General features: G+C 39.5%; 1 protein-coding gene across 3 annotated transcripts in view; it reads right to left on the reverse strand.

Annotated features, from left to right (window-relative positions):
* PRKN (parkin RBR E3 ubiquitin protein ligase) overlaps nucleotides 1–18,873 on the reverse strand; it is a 1,304,062-nt gene that overhangs the window by 806,492 nt on the left and 478,697 nt on the right. For 2 of the 3 annotated variants that reach the window (XM_073894189.1, XM_025866444.2), the window contains exon 4: nucleotides 11,653–11,774. In XM_073894189.1, the coding sequence (XP_073750290.1) occupies nucleotides 11,653–11,774 (122 nt within the window). The remainder of the gene's footprint in view (nucleotides 1–11,652; nucleotides 11,775–18,873) is intronic. The other variant, XM_073894188.1, reaches the window with a different exon arrangement.

Below are 18,873 nucleotides of genomic sequence, written 5' to 3' on the forward strand. Positions count from 1 at the left end.
TACTCCCAAGTGATTATAGGGACTCAGAAAGGTAAGTGGCCCTTGCAGGGCTCATGCCATGGCTTCTAGCTTTGTTAGGATCACACCCTCTAACAAACCAGTGGAGCTAACCAGTCACATAGAAAGCAGCCATAGTCCATGAGCACTCCCCTCTAGTTTCCCTAGTTCCCTGTGTTCCAACTACACCAGCGCTCTTCTACTGCCTCATCACTAAAGGAAAACACCCATGTTTCACTTTTTATCCAAATTTCTACTCCCACTTTAGGAAATGAAGTCTAGTAAATTTGGCTTTTTTCAGGAAAAAGCTCTACAGCAATGCTCTATGCTCCCTCAGTCCTAGTAAGAAAACGAATGTATCTCAATATGGGTGCTTTGAATAAGAATTTAAACTCAGGTTCCCAGATTTAATTCTCCGTGTGGCTCCTTTCTCACGGTGGACCCAAGTCAAGTCAATTGACCTCTCCGTTTCTCATCTGGCTTCACTGATGCATTTATGCAGGTAGCTTAATAGTCCCAGATGAAAGATGGATGCATACATTAGTATCAGTGCTTCTGTAAAATTACTGCAAAAACATACCACAGTTCTGATCTGTAGAGTCTGGTCTAATTCTGTAGTAGGGTCGTTCAGTGGGACTCTCCTACCTCCCACATTTTCTTAGTGCTAGGTAAGATATTTGTTCTTTACAAAGTATTGGCAAAGATCTACTAGTAAGATAGGGCTCCTAAATTCTAGTTATCTTTTGCCAGTGAGGTTTTTGGACCATGAACTTCTTAAGCAAGGAACAAATAAATTAGCCCACTGCCCTAAATATCTGTTTTTTCTACCCAATTCTTAATAAAGCTTCTATGTGGTCAAATGGATATCAATTTCATTCCATAAACAACCAAAGAACTACACTTATGTATAGAGTGGCATTTCACACACAAAAACAAATTCAAGACTGACCGAATTCCTAGTGTAACCATAGTGATACAAATAGAGTATATAATTGTATAGTACAGACTCAGTAATGAAACTGATGAGTTCATGGAAGTTATCTACAGCAACTGCACATTTACAAATATGGCAGCCATTAGTCATGGCCCACCCAACATCCATCTCCTTCTCTCTCCTTGTTAACAGAATGCTGATTTTGTTTGGAGAAGCAAAGGACTCAAATCAGTGGATAAGTAAGATTGGTCTAAGCCAATCATGGATATCCTGCTCATCTTTGGACAACACTTACTTTGCAAGCTTCCTTTGTAATTACCAGTGGCCATATGACCAAGTTTTGAACAATGAGATATAAGGAGAAGCCTGCAAATAGGCTTCTAAAAAGTATTATTATTATTTCCTTTTTAAAGCAAATGAGACAGGCTGTTCCCCATCATCCCACCCTATTTCAGACTTGATGCCATGATGCCCAGGGCTGTGCCATGGACAGTGGATAGTAAAGTACTAACAACCCTGTCAGTGCATACAATAACACTTCTACCCTTATGGGTTAAACCTCTGTTTGGTGAGTGTTCATTCCATCACTGCTGGGGGACAGCACTGTTAACCAATAAACAAAGAGACATGGTTCTAAAATATATCATATATATATATCACATTATATGATATATATATAAATATGACATATTTAACTGCAAATTAAAGTGAAATAATAAAGTATAGGGAAAACTTTCTTTGAAAAACCTTATCTCTTCTTTATGTTTTATGTTTTATAAATACATTTAGGTTGTGATTTTGCCAAAATATTCTATGTAGTTCCAAAAGATATTTGTTTTTAAAGGTATCATCTTGAACAAGGAATAAAATGCTAGGTAGCTCAATCAATTTCCAATTAAATAGATTAATGACCACATGTCATTAATGATTGACAGACTTTGGAAAACTTTTACCATCATTCACATAAAAAATGACATTGACATAACAATGCATATACATGAAAATTAAAAAGAGAACTATACAAATATAAAAATTAAATGAGATATTTTGGTAAAGGACTGAGGTTAGACCCTGGTGTTTGGTAAACATTCAATAAATTATAGTTCTTAATAACACTCATTCCTCACAATAGATAGATAGATAGATGATACATAAAGAACCCAATAAACTTTAAAATATATACACATACATCTTTGAATAGCATGACTTAACTTCCTACCCACAATGTCAGAATTACACACTATCATCATGGGTCAGGAACATGGCTGAGCATCGAGGCAGAAATGGTTAGACACAATTTACAACTTGATGCAGGGTAACTGCCTGGTAAGTACCCATAGCTCCAGGGGCCTCTGATGTAGTGGGCGTCCTAAAGGTGTGCTCTGGGAACATGCATTTGCAAGATTGCTTTCTTTTTCTTTTTCTTAAAAAGTTGTAAGGACATCCATGATTTAAAAAAGTCATTTAATACAGAGTCCCTAAATAAAGAAGCAGTGAAAATCTTTCTCCACTAAAGTCCAAAAGCTCTCAACGTAAGAATTTCTGTAATTGAAATAATGGAACATAGTAAGTACCTGGCTCAAGTTGCCTACAGCTCAGCTGGAGAGCATTTCACTTATTTCATAAATAAATTTGCATTTACATATAACATTTGACTTACATCACAAACAATTTTATAGGTGTATTTGACATTTTATTTATTTCAATAGGTAACTATACTTTTACTTTTTGTTTATAAACTATTAAAGAGTCACATTAAGGTAATATAGAAAAAAATGAACTATTTTTTTTCCATTCCACAAAACCACATTAACTGTTTTTGTGTGTTTGTTTTTCTAATGAGAAGTTCCTTTGGTTTACTGATAGTTATCATTAGTCCTCCAGACACAAACACTTGCATCCATTAAAGGTATGAGTGGGGCATAGGTGATTACTCTCACACAGGTGTCCTCCTTAATCCCCATCCCCCAGCTGGCCCATCCCCCACCCACCTCCTTCCATCAAAGCTCAGTTTGTTCTGTCTTTAAGAGTCTCTTAGGTTTGCCTCCCTGAGCGCTCTTCAGATCCCTCCCCTGCCCTCAGCAGGCTGTGTGCTCAAGGTCCTCTTTCTTGCTATTTGCCTGGATGGTCTCTAGCTGCAGCACGAAATAGCCAGAGCATAAACAAATCTAACATCTCACATGCTTGTAGGAATATAAAGAAAAATTCCGGAAAAACGGAGTAACTAAAATAAACATTAGAAAGAAATCAGTAATGGGCGCCTGGGTGGCTCAGTTGGTTAAGCGACTGCCTTCGGCTCAGGTCATGATCCCAGTTGTCCTGGGATCGGCCCCACATCGGGCTCCCTGCTCGGCTGGAAGCTTGCTTCTCCCTCTGCCACTCCCCCTGCTTCTGTTCCCTCTCACGCTTTCTCTCTCTCTCTCTGTCAATTAAATAAATAAATAAAATCTTTAAAAAAAAAAGAAAGAAAGAAATCGGTAAAACCCAAAAGTTCTTACATGAAATGTTAAAGTTTTGAGTATATTCACAGGAATATATGCATGGATATGTTCAAGAAGAAAACGTGCATAAGATGAATTCACCTATGATCTTTAGCTTTCAATAAACTAGGCATTTCTTAAAATCTGCTAAGAAAATATATCCACTGACAAGGTTTAAGGTAATCAAATGAATAGTGCAATCACAGTATAAATAAAAATTCCAAAAGAATGTTCCAGAATGATTTTATTCCTTATATATATATTTTTCGGTAAATTTGGTAAAATTGATCATATAGGTTAGCAAATTAATCTGTAGTCAGTGGAAATAGATGTTGGTGGTGAAGAGTGTTTTTAAGTTTGAACACTAGGCATGGATTACCCAAAACTACTATAAGTTTTAGGAGAATGAGACTAGTAGCATTCACTTAGAATTTTAGATCCATTACATTGGCTTACACTGATACCCTGAAGTGGTTTGGATCAACCCAACTTCAGTAGATCATTTTACACTTAGAATTTTAGATCCATTACATTGTTACACTGATACCCTGAAGTGGTTTGGATCAACCCAACTTCAGTAGATCATTTTACACTTAGAATTTTAGATCCATTACATTGGCTTACACTGATACCCTGAAGTGGTTTGGATCAACCCAACTTCAGTAGATCATTTTACATTTAGAACTTACAGTGTTCAGTATATTTGTAAACTATCGAAAATAATGCTTTAATATAAAATAAATCTTTAAAACTTAAAATTCTTTATGATAATACTTTGAGGTTTGTTTTATTATTATTTGTTAACTGGCTCTTTTCCAGGTATTGATTTGGTAAAAGAGAAAAAGAGGAAAATCTTTTGATCTCTCAATCTTTTGTTAGTTATTCTTGATGGGATACTTGATCAGCATGAGGGCATGATTAGTGTGTGGCTGAGAGGGCTGGTGTCTGCAGTGAGGACCAAAGAGACTATAACACAAAGAAGGTGGGCTTCAAAGAGATGGACAGAGGAGAGTCCCTACAGCCAAGAGAAATCTCGTGGCAGAAGTGATGGCAGGAAAGGGGCAGAAGTGAATATGGGGGGTGCCCCGGCATCTGCAAGAGGCGAGACTTGCACTGTGTTCTGCTCCGTCTCAATACTAAATCCTCGATGTGAGATAAATCCACACAAAAACTCGCTTCTTTGTAGGCCTAACATCATAACACAAATCAAAACAGACTTCAGGGCCAGGTTACACATTTTGGACATCCAAAATGGGCTTTAAAAACTAAAATATATAAAAATAAAAAATATATAAGATAAAAAATTATATATATATTTAAATGACATAAAATAATTTGCAATGACTATCTCATTAAACTCTAAAAGCTCAGAAATGCCTAACAATTGAATAAATAGGTAAAAAACATTGTAACACATACTTATTCCTGAACAAGCTTAGGTATATCCCAAGGCTTTATTACACAGCTTTTGATATTATGAGGAGCAAGTAGACTCCTTACTAACAATTAATCTGTAACAAATATTAAGTTTAGGAATGATTATACATTTAGACAATATTTCTTAATAAATTTCCTCACATAAATTGTTCCTAATCTATAAACCAATTTTAAATAAAATCCATCATGCCAGGCATTTTACATCTTACTCTATTTATTGCCCCATTTCTCATCAGAAACCTTTTAGCTTTAATGCTATTCCATGGCAGAGTATCTCATTAGAGTGGCAAAGATAAAGTTCTTTTGGAGATAAAGTAATTATAGTGATTGTAGGGGAAAAAAATCTCCTGGAGTTCTTGGCTGCAGTAATCTCCTGGCTTCTGATTCATTTGAAAACTAACAAACTGAGTGCAAACAAAAAGATGTTACTGGTGGATAACTCAGGTTACCCCGAGTTTGTGCTGGGGAGATGAACAATTTGTAACCGTCATCAGAACTAAAGGGTCTTGGAGGTATAAGCTTACGATGTGAGTTCAGCAGTTGCTTTGATGCTTTTTTTGGCAGAAAACTCTTCCCCTGAATGAACGACAGTAAGAGCAACAGTTTCTGAATGTTTACTATGTACCTCCATGCTAGCTACTTTATTTCTTTTTCTCACTGTGCTAAGTAATTGAGAGTTAAATCATTTAATCCACAAGAACTTTAATGAACTTGTTTACTTCCATTTCATGACAAGAAAACCGAGACAAAGAATTTAAGTCACCTGCCCAACGTCACACAGCTACTAAGCAGCAGAACTCAAGTCCAGAACATCTGACAGGAAAGGGACCACAGAAAGCCACTCTCCCTCTCCAACTCTCTGCACCCAGACAGCTCCAAATCCAGTACTGCAAGACGGAACATGCTATGCCGTGTGCTCTCTCCCCTCTGTTCCACATCCATTTTAGCTTCTGATTATTTTTAGTTGGTAGATTATTTTATTCATAAACATTCTTACTGTATTTTAAGCCTGTGTCCGGTTAGAGAAGTGAGTCCATTTCTTCCTATCCCAGAAGCTGTGTCATCTTCAGGAGGCTGAGTCCTCCTAGAATGTGGGCAATGGCTGGACCGTGGTGGTAGTGGGGGACAAGGGGCACGGGAGAGGGCATTCTTAGGCCTTAGGGAGCAGAAGCCTGCAGGGCTGAGGAGGAGAAGCCATCCTAGCATGACCCCCGTGGACAGGCTCCTCGCCATTAACATCATATTCTAACAAAACTTCATCAGCTCAGGCACAATTTTTAACATGTCTCTGGAAGCCTTGTGTTCTTATAAATGGGTCCCAGGAAATCTTTGACAGCTTGCCAGAAGGCTCACTCCTTGCCACCACACTTACAGTAAGACAGACTAGAAGGACCACACCTGCTGACCCTGTAACCTTGAGTTTGGCAGGGTCCCAGGGGGATGGAGGAGGGACAAGAATCTTTAAGCTTCTTGGTGCTGTTTCTTTCTCCAATTTAAATTCTTTCTTTAATTTCCAGTTATTTCTAAAAGCTGTGTATTTTCTACGGATCTTGGAAAATTTTACTTTTTCTGTTCATATTTTTTTGTATTAATGAAAAAAAGAAAGACTCTGAAGCTGTAACTTGCTCATCATCTGATTTTCCACACTAATGAGGGAGACAGTGATGACACAGGTTACTTTAGGTTACCCATTTTATTGTTCAAGCACATAATCAGAGATATATATGCAAGTACAAAGCAACCTCCTTTCTGTGCTCAACCCTCTATCGTTTCTGTGTGGACCTAAGTGGACAATCTTTGAAGACGCAAATGAAAATTGGGGCCTGCCATATTTTTCCAATCAGCTGCTGTTCACTGTTTTCCAGGGAGCATGCATGTTTCTAAGGGCTATTTTGGTTAGTGGAAACCTGGTCAAGGTCACCACGAAATAAAGAAGGTAATTTGATTTAAATTCAGAGGAAAAACCTGGTGTCCCAGCTGATTTTCAATTTACCCTCAAGGTCAGGCCAAAGCCTTGGACATCAGTTCCCCCATCCTAACACCATGACAGAAATGGCCTCCTGTCTTCCTTGCCAATTCATTAGGAGCATCATATTAAATGTGAAATATGTAAACAATTAAACCTTAGAACATTATGTATGAGAGGAAGCTCATTATCTTGCACACAAAATTTAAATAGTGTTGAGGAACTGTTGGCATTATGAATAAGTCCCCCACAACAACAAAAAATAATTAGGAGTTTACTATTAAGACTCATGAGAGGCAAAGGGCCTATTGTAGACTGATTTTTTTCAGACCAGAAAAAAAAAAATTATGTTAAAAAAAAAATAACCCAGGTAGCTAAGTAGGTTCCGATTTTTCTCTTTGTGTATAAAAAGCTCCTTGCGAAAGCGCAGATAAACCACATCCTGCTCCACTATATAACTTGTCAGCCACACAAAGTCCTTTCTTTCTTTTTATGTTTTTCCTGACTAGAGAAAAAAATTCTGTCAGTTGCAGATCTTTAAAAAGTTTGAGAAAATGAAACCTTAGGAGTTGCCTATTCTCTACCTGGAAATCCCTCCTCAGGGCAAAGTTCAGCTCCTGCCCCACCCACTGCTGGGTGTGTGTGGAGGGGTGCTTGCAGACTCCTGTGATTACTCAGCTGCTCCACAAAGCTGTTCCTGGAAGGTACTACTGAGTGCGAATGTTTGTCATTAATAAAAAATCGAAGGGCCTCTTCTACTTATTTACCAGTGATGCTGCATCTAGTAACTATACTAAAATTTTGGATTAAAAAAATAAAAAAATAAAAAATACAATACAATAAAGTAAAGTAAAATTTCAGGTTAAATAAGTAATCTTTAAAACATCCTTTCCAATCTCCTTAAATCTTAAAGTAGTTTTTTTTTTTTTTCAAGAGTATTTTTGAAGGATAGTTTAAGTATGGGGACGTGGTTGGGTAACAGGACACTGATTACCAGATTTGTAGAGTGAACAGTCTATCCTAGAAAAGGCAGAGCTTTAAAGAAACAGAAGACTTTTCGTCCCTGGCACCAACGTTTGTTAACTGTGTAACTTTGGGTTCATTGCTTAACTTCATGGAGTCTATTAAAAACACTAGATAATAATATCTACTTTGTAGGTCTGTAATAAGAATTAGAGAAATATAAAAGTACCAGAATATAGATGTAAGGAAGGAAATCAATAAGTGGTAGCAAAAGAATCATAACTTCTATGATTAATGTGATTATAAATGCCCAGTATAATTTCTAAAGTATGTGGATCTACTGAATCACGGTTCAAGTACAGATACCATTCACTTCGAATTATTAGCTTTGTGCCCCACTATGGGCAAGGTACTGGGTGAAGTGTTGAAAATGCACCAGGGATCTAAAACCGCAAGTTACCTGATACAAGAGGCTTACTGGCACTTGGAATATAGACAAATGGGCAATTGTACAGAATGTGGAATGGAAATTTAATGATATCTGAAATAATGTAGTTGAAGTTAGAGCCTATCAGGGGAGGAAATGATGAAAGAAAAGGCCAGAGAGCTCTCGAAGAAATTAAGAGAGGGGTTAACAATGTACAGAGCAAAAATAATGTAGGGAGAATAAAAGTCTGAATTTAATAATCAAGTGCAGAGCAGTTCTAGGAACTGACAAAGTCTGGGGTGGTCATGGGAGTGGGCCTCTGAGATGGGACAGATCCTAGCCTGCTGGGTGGATGAGATCATCGCTCCAAGGACCTGCTGGTCCAGGTAAGCAGCTGAGGGGGCTACACAGAGCTTCTGGATGAACACAGTGGGAGGGGAGATGCTTTCACTTTTTTTTTTTTATTATTATGTTAGTCACCATACAGTACATCATTAGGTTTTGATGTAGTGTTCCATGATACATTGCTTTCTCTTTTTTTTAAAGGAGTTAGCCAAAGTCTGGATTGATTTCATGGTGAAGTACCTAAGTGTGTGTATGCACACATGCACTAAGTACTCATGAATAATAATTTAAAAAGTAACAATAAGAAAGCATTTAAGATATCTAATTATTTATGTTCCAGCTACTGTTCCTTTTTTTAAAGATATTATTTACTTACTTGAGAGACAGAGAGAATGAGAGCACATGAGCAGGGGAAGGGCAGCAGGAGAGGGAGAAGCAGACTCCCCGCTGAGCAGGGAGCTGATGAGGAGCGAGATCCCAGGATCATGACCTTAGCTGAAGGCAGACACTTAACTGACTGAGCCACCAGGTGCCCCTCTGTTCTAAATACTCTTCATATATTAACTAATCTTTACAAGAAATAAGAAGTAGATACCATTATCCCAGGTAACAGATGTCCCCAAGCTGACATAGGTGGGAAATAATGATGTAGGAATTCTTTTATTTTTTTTTTTAGATTTTTATTTTTTATTGTTATTGTTATGTTAATCACCATACATGTAGGGATTCTAACCCATGCAGTATGAAGAGTCTGGAGACTTGTCTTCTTAAGTTTTCACCATACAGCCTCTCAGCAAGTACTCACTCGAAGTAAGTGCTTACTGCACACCGGGCTCTCTAAACACCTAATGTTAATGCACCATTTAACCTGTATGGCACGATTTCAGTTTGTGCATTTAGACAAATGCTGCTGGTTGCTTTTTCTTTTTGTCTTCTGTTTTTTTTCCCCAAGGAGCATATTTTTACATGTGAAACTTCACATAAAAATCTATATGTATGGTTTCCCTTAATTAAATAAAAGATTGACCACGTTAAGCACCCCCACCACCACTTGCTAAGCAAGTAAGGTAAGGAGCAGCCTCCTTACCTGGGCCTTGGTCTCTTCATGGTCCTCACCCCATCCCCACCCACTGCATACTTAAGACCCAAGTCTTAAATCACATGTCTGATCACTGGGGATATCTGAGCGTATGACAATTAGTGTAAACATATCTGTGTGGTAAAAAATGGGGTGACCGCAGAGCTTACAAGTTTAGATCACACAGGTTCAAATGACTACTCTCACAAGCTCCTTTCCTTAATCTCTTTAAGCCTAAATCTAAAATAAGGTTACTGACAGTACTTAGAGTGTTATGAAATAAATGCATTAGATAATGCATGAAAATAATTAAGCTTGGGGCTCAATAATAATTTGTTATTGCTGTTTTCACTAAGAACAATTGGAAGTTAATATAAATAGGTCGCATCCACCATCTAAGGCAATCAAGACTGGAGCATGGACCAGAAAAATACAAGAGGCTGTTTGTTGTGTTGGAAAAGGCTTGTGGCAGAGGAGAGATTCTGGTGGAAAGGAAAGTTCTGGAGGACTTTAAGAGAGCACATTTCCCAGACAGAAGCACTGCCTGGTGACACCCCCAGAAAAAGGTCCAGTCCCGTGGGTCAGAACAAACCATCACTCATGGATTTGTCTCCCTAAGTGCAGTCACAGGATTGGCCTGGGTACAGAGAGATTATACCATAGTGAAATACTGAGCTGCATTTTTGAGTAATTCTACCATCTTCCCCAGGCTTGAGGCAGGGATCCTTGATTTCTCCATTATTGGGTGTATCCTTCATGTTCTTCCATGCTGCTCCGTTATACACTTTCCACAGGCCACCACCCTGACCCAGTTCCTCCCGCATGAACCATATGAAGAGTCTATGAATCAACCTCTTTGCCCTCAATCTGTCACCAACTTCTGTCCCAATGACAGACTGTTACAGCATTAATAAAGGTTCTAAAACGTCATTTTATAAATTGCCTTTATTTTTAACATTTTTTCTTGGCTTCCCATTGCCTGTGGAATAAAAATCTAAATGTAGCCATCAGAAGGGCCTGGTGTGGTAAGGGAGTCCTTGTCCCCATTTCAGCCCCCATCACCTGAAGGCCCTTGACCCTGACCCTTGATCACACCAATCAGAATGCCCTCCTCATTCACGCACATTCACACCCACATCAACTTTAGCCAAATCCTGCATAACCATCACGGGGAAGCCATGGCCTTAGCTGTGTGCATGGTTTATATCAGGGGTCCACCACGTTTCCTCGTAGGGGCCAGAGGTAGATAGGTCAGACTCCACAGGGCATCCAGTCTCGGTGGCAACTACTGAAGCCTGCCCTGGGCACGGAAGCTGCACAGACAACATGGAAGGAGATGGGTGGTGCTGCCTTCTGCTACAGCGTCATCACGGAGCCTAGAAATCTAAACTTCATGTAGCATTCACGGGCCACACAGCATTACTCTTTGGATACTTCCCAGCCACTTAAAAATGCAAAAACATTCTTAGCTTGTGAACCATACAACCCAAGCAGAGACCATAGCAGATGGTAGCCTGCCGACCTCGGTTTCACATGCATGCTGTGGGCGATCCACGACTTTCCTTTTCACTCCTTTACTGAGATACAACTTCCATTTAGCAACCTCGAGTGTGCCCATCTTCAACGAACAGTCCAGTGGATTGTGACACACGTATTGAACCACGTATGGTCACACCGATCAAGACATAAAACATTCCCAGTGTCTTAGAACGCTCCTTCCTGGCCTCTTCTAAAAGACACCCCCACCAAAGCCTAATCTCTTTTTGTTATGAACGCACTCTCGATGTTTCCTTTCCGGAGGCCTGGACTAAACACAGGGAGACAACAGCTGGGTACTACCTAACGTTTTACAGAGTGATGTATTTTTAAATGAAACTTCAGATACCATTAACCATTAGAATCGCATAGCAGAATGTCTTTTGCTTTCAGTCATGTGTCTTCTCTGATAAGCAACCCCAAAAGGCTACTGTGGAAATACACGTTCATTTTTTCTGGGCAGTCTCTGCCAATGCCGTAGCTCCTTACCTGGGCCAAGGTGAGCGTTGCCTGCTGGCAGGTGCTGCACTGCACCCGGAGTTTTCCTGGCTGTACTCTTTGACAGGGGCCTTTGCAATAAACATAAAAGCTGTTGTAGGTTCCTTGACCTGCTGGGGAGGGGGGGGGGCAAAGCAGAGAAAGTAGCCAATCAGTGTTGAATCCAAATTGAGACAAATTTTAAAATTATCTCCCCAGGAGCATTTTGAAACACTACTGGGATAAAGATTCCAATGAAGACACAACAATTTAATTTAGAAAATCTAGTTTTATGCTCAAGAGTTAAAATCTTTTCTTCTACTTGCCAACAGCCTTGTGACTTAGCAGGGTAAGCGACCCGCTGCCACCAGAAGAGCCGGCCAAGTGCATTTGCAACACGGGGAAGTGAAATGCATTCTGTGCCGCTCAAGTTTTTAAAAAGGACAGGAAACGTAGAGACCACGGGAAATTTAAAGACCACTATTCCTGAATTCTATTTCATGCTTCTATACACAGTTTTGAAGGCTCCAGATTTTTCCTCTCAAAATCTTATCTGTAGGGACCTACCAGCCCATTTCCCGCGCTGTGACTGGTATGATCACCATTTGCTGGGTTCCAGTGAAGTCTTTCCAACACATAGTCACACATAAAGTAAGACAAGAGTCCTGAGGGGTTTAAACAGAACCCGGCAGGGGTGTGTAGAAAAGGGTGCTTTGTGTTCCACTAGTATTCTCTACCTAGACAAATGCCATTCGAAGAGCACAAGAAGAAAAGCTGGACCAAAAAAAAAAAAAAATCAATAATTAAACATCTCTAATCACTTCTCTCAAATGTCAGCATACAGAAATCATGCTATTCTGTACATTAGGGGGAACTTTCAGAGCAGCGTCCCACTGCCATTTCTGCAAAGAGCTCACTAATAAAATAACTGCCTTTTTAAATGTATAATATTACTAACTAGTTATTTTAATCCTTACACCTTACTTCTTGTTCTGTTGGGGGGTTACATAAAATGTCACGGCATATGAATTTTGTTTACAATTTTACCATTATCATTAAGATCATCTACAAATAACAAAGACTATTTTTATCATTATGAGTGAAAACCTTCAGCCTCCCAAATACATGTTTTATTAAAAAAATTGATACAAAAATAATGAGAAACAAAGAGCGATCCTAAAGTCTTAGGCAGAACCATTTATTTCTTACTAATTTGTAAAAAAAAAAAAAAAAAAGACTCTATAGGCATACTGAATTATTTGTTCAGCCATCTTTACTAATATTGTAAGTGACAATACTTTGTAAAATGTAAAGCACAATAAAAATGTTAAATTTTATAATTTTGTCATTTATTACCAATATATTTTATAATTATTACTCTCCAGAGATTAATACTCAGCTTCCAGTGTGAAGGGAAGATAAAATATAAACATATGTTTGTAGTGATAAGAAACTATGATTTTTCTGACACTTCTTTGTAACTTTAGTGCCTTAATGTGGAAGATATTCAAGTCTATAAATATCACATTGATAATAGCAAACGTAATAATTATATAAGATATATTCTTAAGGTTTTATATATATCATAAATGCAATGGATAGAATCATATATTAAAGTTATAGAAATACCATAACAACTGACAATATCAGAAGACCACAAGGATTGACAATTTTACTTGTTAAATTGTACCAAGAGCTTAGTGAAGGAGGCAGGAACCCTTATTGTAAAAACCTTTATCAGAAACAGGAACAAATCCAATTTCACAATTTTTATAACCTACTATTGTAAACGTTAAACAATAAAAAAAAAAAAGAGGAGGAGGAACAGGAATGGGGAACGGAGAAGCTTATGAAGGGGAGCCTGGGTGGCAAAGACACCAGCAGTGTTGAAAGAGCATATTAGCAACAGCTTTACAATAGTAAATGATGCATCTACGAACCTGCAGGAAGCTAAATGACTCTTCTCTCTCCCTTAGGGCAAAAGGAACATTTGCAATATTGTTTCAGCAAATGATACAGCCAGGCACAATCCCGAGACTAGGGAACTCTTCTGTGTGCTACAACCTTCAGCAAAGTCCTTGAGAAGTTAGAAAATACTGCATACCCACATCTGTGGCCTAGAAGCATACAAGATGACACGCAATCTATTACACGGTGCTTCCCACAGCCAGCTGCGAGCTGGGGATTAATAGTCAATCTACGGAAGGTCAAGGTCGGGCCAGTCCTGGCTACGGCAAATTTCAAGCTGTTGACATTATTTGGTCAAAAAGTCGGGGCTTTCAGGTCAATCCTGAGATCCCCGGTTCAGGTGGCTTCCTCACTAATTTGGCTGCATCACACCGTTTCAAGTTGGCAAACTTCTCTGTGCCGTGCTGTCTGGAGTGCCCAGGATGGGAATAAGAACAAACACCCTGACGTGTTTTCTGGGCAATGTTCCCATTAGCCTGACTGAGGGTCTGAGGGACAGACTTTTGGATATGGCGCCATAACTCCTAAAGGAGTGGCAAGGCAATGTGAAGAATGCCCCGGAATGCTTCTCAGCAGCTGTATTGCTGTCTCCAGTCAAGAACGTGAAACTTCTTCCCCTTTTACTTCTGTCTGGATCCTAAAATCCTTTCTCTCACCTCATCAACTCTTTCATATGGCTACCCCTTCACTGCCCAACATAATCAATGCAGCTTGCGTTTGGGTTTATAACACTTCCCTCTTTTTCTAGAATACATTTTCAGAACTAGAGAAATACATCAAAAGTATTACACATCATGTCCTTTACTGCAGTTCACCAGTTGTGAACATTTTCCCATATTTTGAGTGTGCTCCTTGTGTGTGTGTACATACACATATACTACACATATATATTTTCAGCTGAATCATTTGCAATTAACTTGCAGACATCACACTACTCATCCCTGGATCCTTCAACATCCTAAAAACATGGACTTTTTTCTATAAAGCTATAGAGCTCTTTGAGGGATTTGGTTGTTTCAGTTTCTCTGCTCTGAGGCTAATCAAGTATATTTTAAGTATATCTTACAGAACACTATCACAGTTTGCAAGCTGTGAAAAAGTGTCAAGCCAAAACACCTGGGATTCCTTAGCCAAATCATTTCCAATGAGGCTAAATTAAGTCAAGGTGAGCAAGCCCTCTCACCGCGGGACGTTCAGAGCTCGGTGACTCTGTGCAGAAAGCACAGAGCACAACGCGTCCCGGACTTTATCTGACCTCAGGAACTTTCCTTTTGTGGAGCATTTTGTGAAACTATTTCTCAGAAAAAAAAAAAGAAATTGGAAAAAAAATCTGAAAGAAGGATTCAACTCACTGTGTAGGGCTTGATGTACAGCAAGCCAAACTGCTCACGTTTCTGAACCTGACTTATCAGATGCTCCTACACACCTGTTGACAATTAAGTTCTTCCCTTCACCACAGCGATCAGTAATTTTTATTTGTTATTTATTATTATTATTTTATCATAAGCCAGGAGGCTGAGTCTAATAATGTAATGATTTTACAAAGTAAAGTACATGCTTTTCATTCAGAAGTTCATTTTTTTTTTTTTCCTGGAGAGAAGTTAAAAGCACAACTAATGGTCAGTTCTTTTAAAGTGTGAGTCACGAGGCGCCTGGGTGGCTCAGTCTTTGGGTCTCTGCCTTCGGCTCAGGTCATGATCCCGGGGTCCCGGGATCGAGCCCCACGTCGGGCTCCCTGCTCAGCGGGGAGTCTGCTTCTCCCTCTCCCACTCCCCCTGCCTGTGTTCCCTCTCTAGCTGTGTCTCTCTCTGTCAAATAAATAAATAAAATCTTAAAAAAAAAGAAGAAAAAAAATAAAGTGTGAGTCACTATGTTCATTTCAAGTGCCCCTAGGGTTTCCTTAGCATTGTGTTTTATCATTATCTTTAGTTTTTCTCACTCACTTTGTCCAGTTAACATAACCTTGGTTAAGTCTCCAGTCTTCCCTTATTCTCCCTTCTTGATATAGGGAATTGCAGAAATCACTAACAATATTCACAACATATTGAGGAAAGTCCCTTTTTAAAAAGGATATATATTGGGACACCTGGGTGGCTCAGTTGGTTAAGCATCTGACTCTGGCTCAGGTTGTGATCTCAGGTCCTGGGATCGAGCTCTGCATTGGGCTCTGCGCTCAGCAGGGAGTCTGCTTGAGATTCTCTCTCTCCCTCTGCCCCCCCCCTTGCATGCACGCGGGCTCTCTCTCTCTCAAATAAATGAATACATCTTTAAAAACAAATAAGGATATATATTATTTGCTTTGGCTTTCTGAGAAACTGGCATAATGTGCATAGTTTTCATTTTTTAAATGTGTTTTAGATGATGGGCTTATGACCTAACAAAGTTGTTTTAATAAGATTGATGAATATTTGAGAACACTCATTCTGATTCTCATTAAAACTTTTCTTTGACCTCAGAAATTTCCACCACTGGCTGTCACAGAGAATCAAGAATTTAATTGCTTGGATAATTTGTTTACCAGGGAAGAAAGAGTACAAGTTAACATGTTTTATACCACAGTAAAACAATGTTCAGTGCCAATGTCCTATAAAAACGACAGGCACACAATTGATTTACGACAACATTTATCACATATGATCATATAAGTAGAACAAGCTGCCCAAGAGAACTTTCTGTGACCCTGGAAATGTTGTACATCCACACTCTCCCATATGGTAGCCACCGTGCGCTTCCTGAGAATCTCAAATGTAGTGGGGAGCGACTGAGGAACGCATCCCGCTGGAGAGCCCACCAGAGGAGGGTAAATAACAATGACGTGTCTGGTCCCCTCTCTCCCTCCCTCATCAAGCCTGCAGATAACAATATGAAGGAGATGCTTCTTTCACACTGACAACACAGTCACCTGCTGTTAGGCGTGCTAATATGAAAACCGCGTGGGCTGGTGAAAATGGAACAGGGGACGGTTTGAGCCTGAAGCACCATGACGTAGGACTTGGGGACTTTGTTGCATTAGAGGCAGAAGTGAACTTCCCTCTCATTTCTTCCTTGCAGGTGCGCCAGGCTCTAGACCAAGCGGAACTAGTCTTGATGTGTGACTAGACAGTGACTGCCACGTCTCCACGGCCCTCATCATCTTTGACCCATACCTTCAAGGGGAAATGGCACGTCCTCTGAGAATTCTTCCTTTGATTTCCCCACACAAGATATCTCCCTAAACAATTACATCTGAGAGTATGAAAGTATCCAGCTTAGTTTTGTCACCTTTAAACACTCGACTTGTCCCAGCACCACAGACCCAGCATCTAACGAGGTGGAGCCCCTGTCTGGGGGTGTCCTTCCTAGTCTTCCTCTGACCCCTTCCACAGTGCCCAGCCCGGCACTTAGAATGCCCTGCTCTGGCCCTCCTGCCTCCTAGAGCCTTGTTCTCGTTTCTTAAACACCAAGGATAATGTCTGCACCATTAGCTCCATTTTTTCAGCTACAACCTGCCAGATTCCCTCAGTTTACGCTTTCCTCTTATCACTTAGGAGGTACCCTCAGTCCTGTTTGACTCCTACAAGCCCACTGTGGAAGAGACCTATGTCCAGAATTTCTGAACCTGGGACCTTGACCCTGTGACAGGGAGCAAGGCCATAGGGAATCTTCTCCCTGGACATTTTCCAGAATCTTGCTATTATATTTCTGAGCAGTGGTCCTTCAGCCTGAGGTGGACCACAATTGCTGGAACATATGTCTCATGAGCCAGGTACACAACACATCAATACCAAAAGAACAAAATCGGCACCACCTCTGAAGGCCAGAATTGTTATTTATTCTCCTCTTCTGTGCTTTTCAATGGGATGAGTTCCTCAGTCATTCCTCACTACCTTTGAAATTCTCATTTTTTCCTTACATTGACCTAAAACTACCCATCGAGTTTAAATAATGTATATCGAGGTAGTCTAAAGCAGTTCCATATGAAAACCATTCAATGTGGACACTCAGAATCAACGCTTCCAGCGTTCCAAACCAACACTTCCATGTGACATTTTGCTTTGGATCATGGAAAAGATGAGAATCATGTCCACTTGAACCTAAGGCAAACTACTGAAAAGAAGAAATCTGCCCCACATGTGGCATCTACTTGTCGTACCTTTCCTATCATTACAACCCCCCTGTATGTGACACCGCACCTGTTTCATATGCTCCAACTAGCTGGTGCAGTTCCATGAGCTTAGTAAACACTCAATAAGTATTTGCTAGGTTAATAAATTCTGCCATACACTGAATGATGTAAAAGTTGTAACAGGTAGGGTAGTATGAGAACAAAATTCATACAGAACAGAATCTAGCCATGATTACAAGATATTTAGAACATCTTTCCACCAGCCAAGCTTACTGGACTAACCACACACCCTTCAAAATATTGGCATATCGTATTTGAAATCAATAACATCAATATTATCTTTAAGACCACAGAAATGACAAAGATAAATAAAAGTAAAACAAAAAAGAATACTTGAAAAATTTGTATATAGGACTTAATGTAATTCTAAGTCTTTGAATATTAAGGGGAAAAAATGAATTCTGAAAATTTACAAGTAGAACTACTCTAAAGGAGGCAGTTATTACAAAGAAACACATTTCATTTCAATCCTTATCCAATGGGTTACGACACCCCATTGAAACCAGCCACACTGTTCCATGCTGTTAACAAGCCATAGTCTTAACCCCTGCAGCGTAACCGAGGTAAAATTGTGTTATAAACAACTTCCAATTACATAACCATCCAGCCAATGTATGCACTTTTAAAACATGGTTAGCAATCTCTAGGGAGCCTCAGCTCTTAAAAGTTATAACTTAATTCTCAATTTTTGTGCTAGGGTTTTTATTTTTATTATTTATTTATTTATTTATTGAGAGAGAGAGAGAGAGAGAAGGGGGGGTGGGAGAGAGAATCTTAAGCAAGCCCCAAGCTCAGCGCCAAATCTGACAGGGGACTCACTCTCAGGACCCTGAGATCATGACCTGAACCAAAATCTAGAGTCAGATGCTTAACTGACGAGCCAACCAGGCACCCCTGTGCTAGGGTTTTTAATTAATGTATCTGCACAATAATGTCATCTGGTGAGGCAAAAACTACAGATTAAAGCTAATGCTTTATTTCGCCTGTTTGTCGGGGCCTTGCTTGTTGCCAACTTATTTTCCCTTATTCATTTTGAAAGTAATAACCAAATCTCCCAAGGCAAGACAAAACTGTAGAATGAAGCATAATTTAAGGATTAG

Source organism: Callorhinus ursinus, unplaced genomic scaffold (assembly GCF_003265705.2).
Source record: "Callorhinus ursinus isolate GAN/ISIS: 27379988/994484 unplaced genomic scaffold, GSC_fseal_2.0 scaffold6, whole genome shotgun sequence".
NCBI lineage: Eukaryota > Metazoa > Chordata > Mammalia > Carnivora > Otariidae > Callorhinus > Callorhinus ursinus.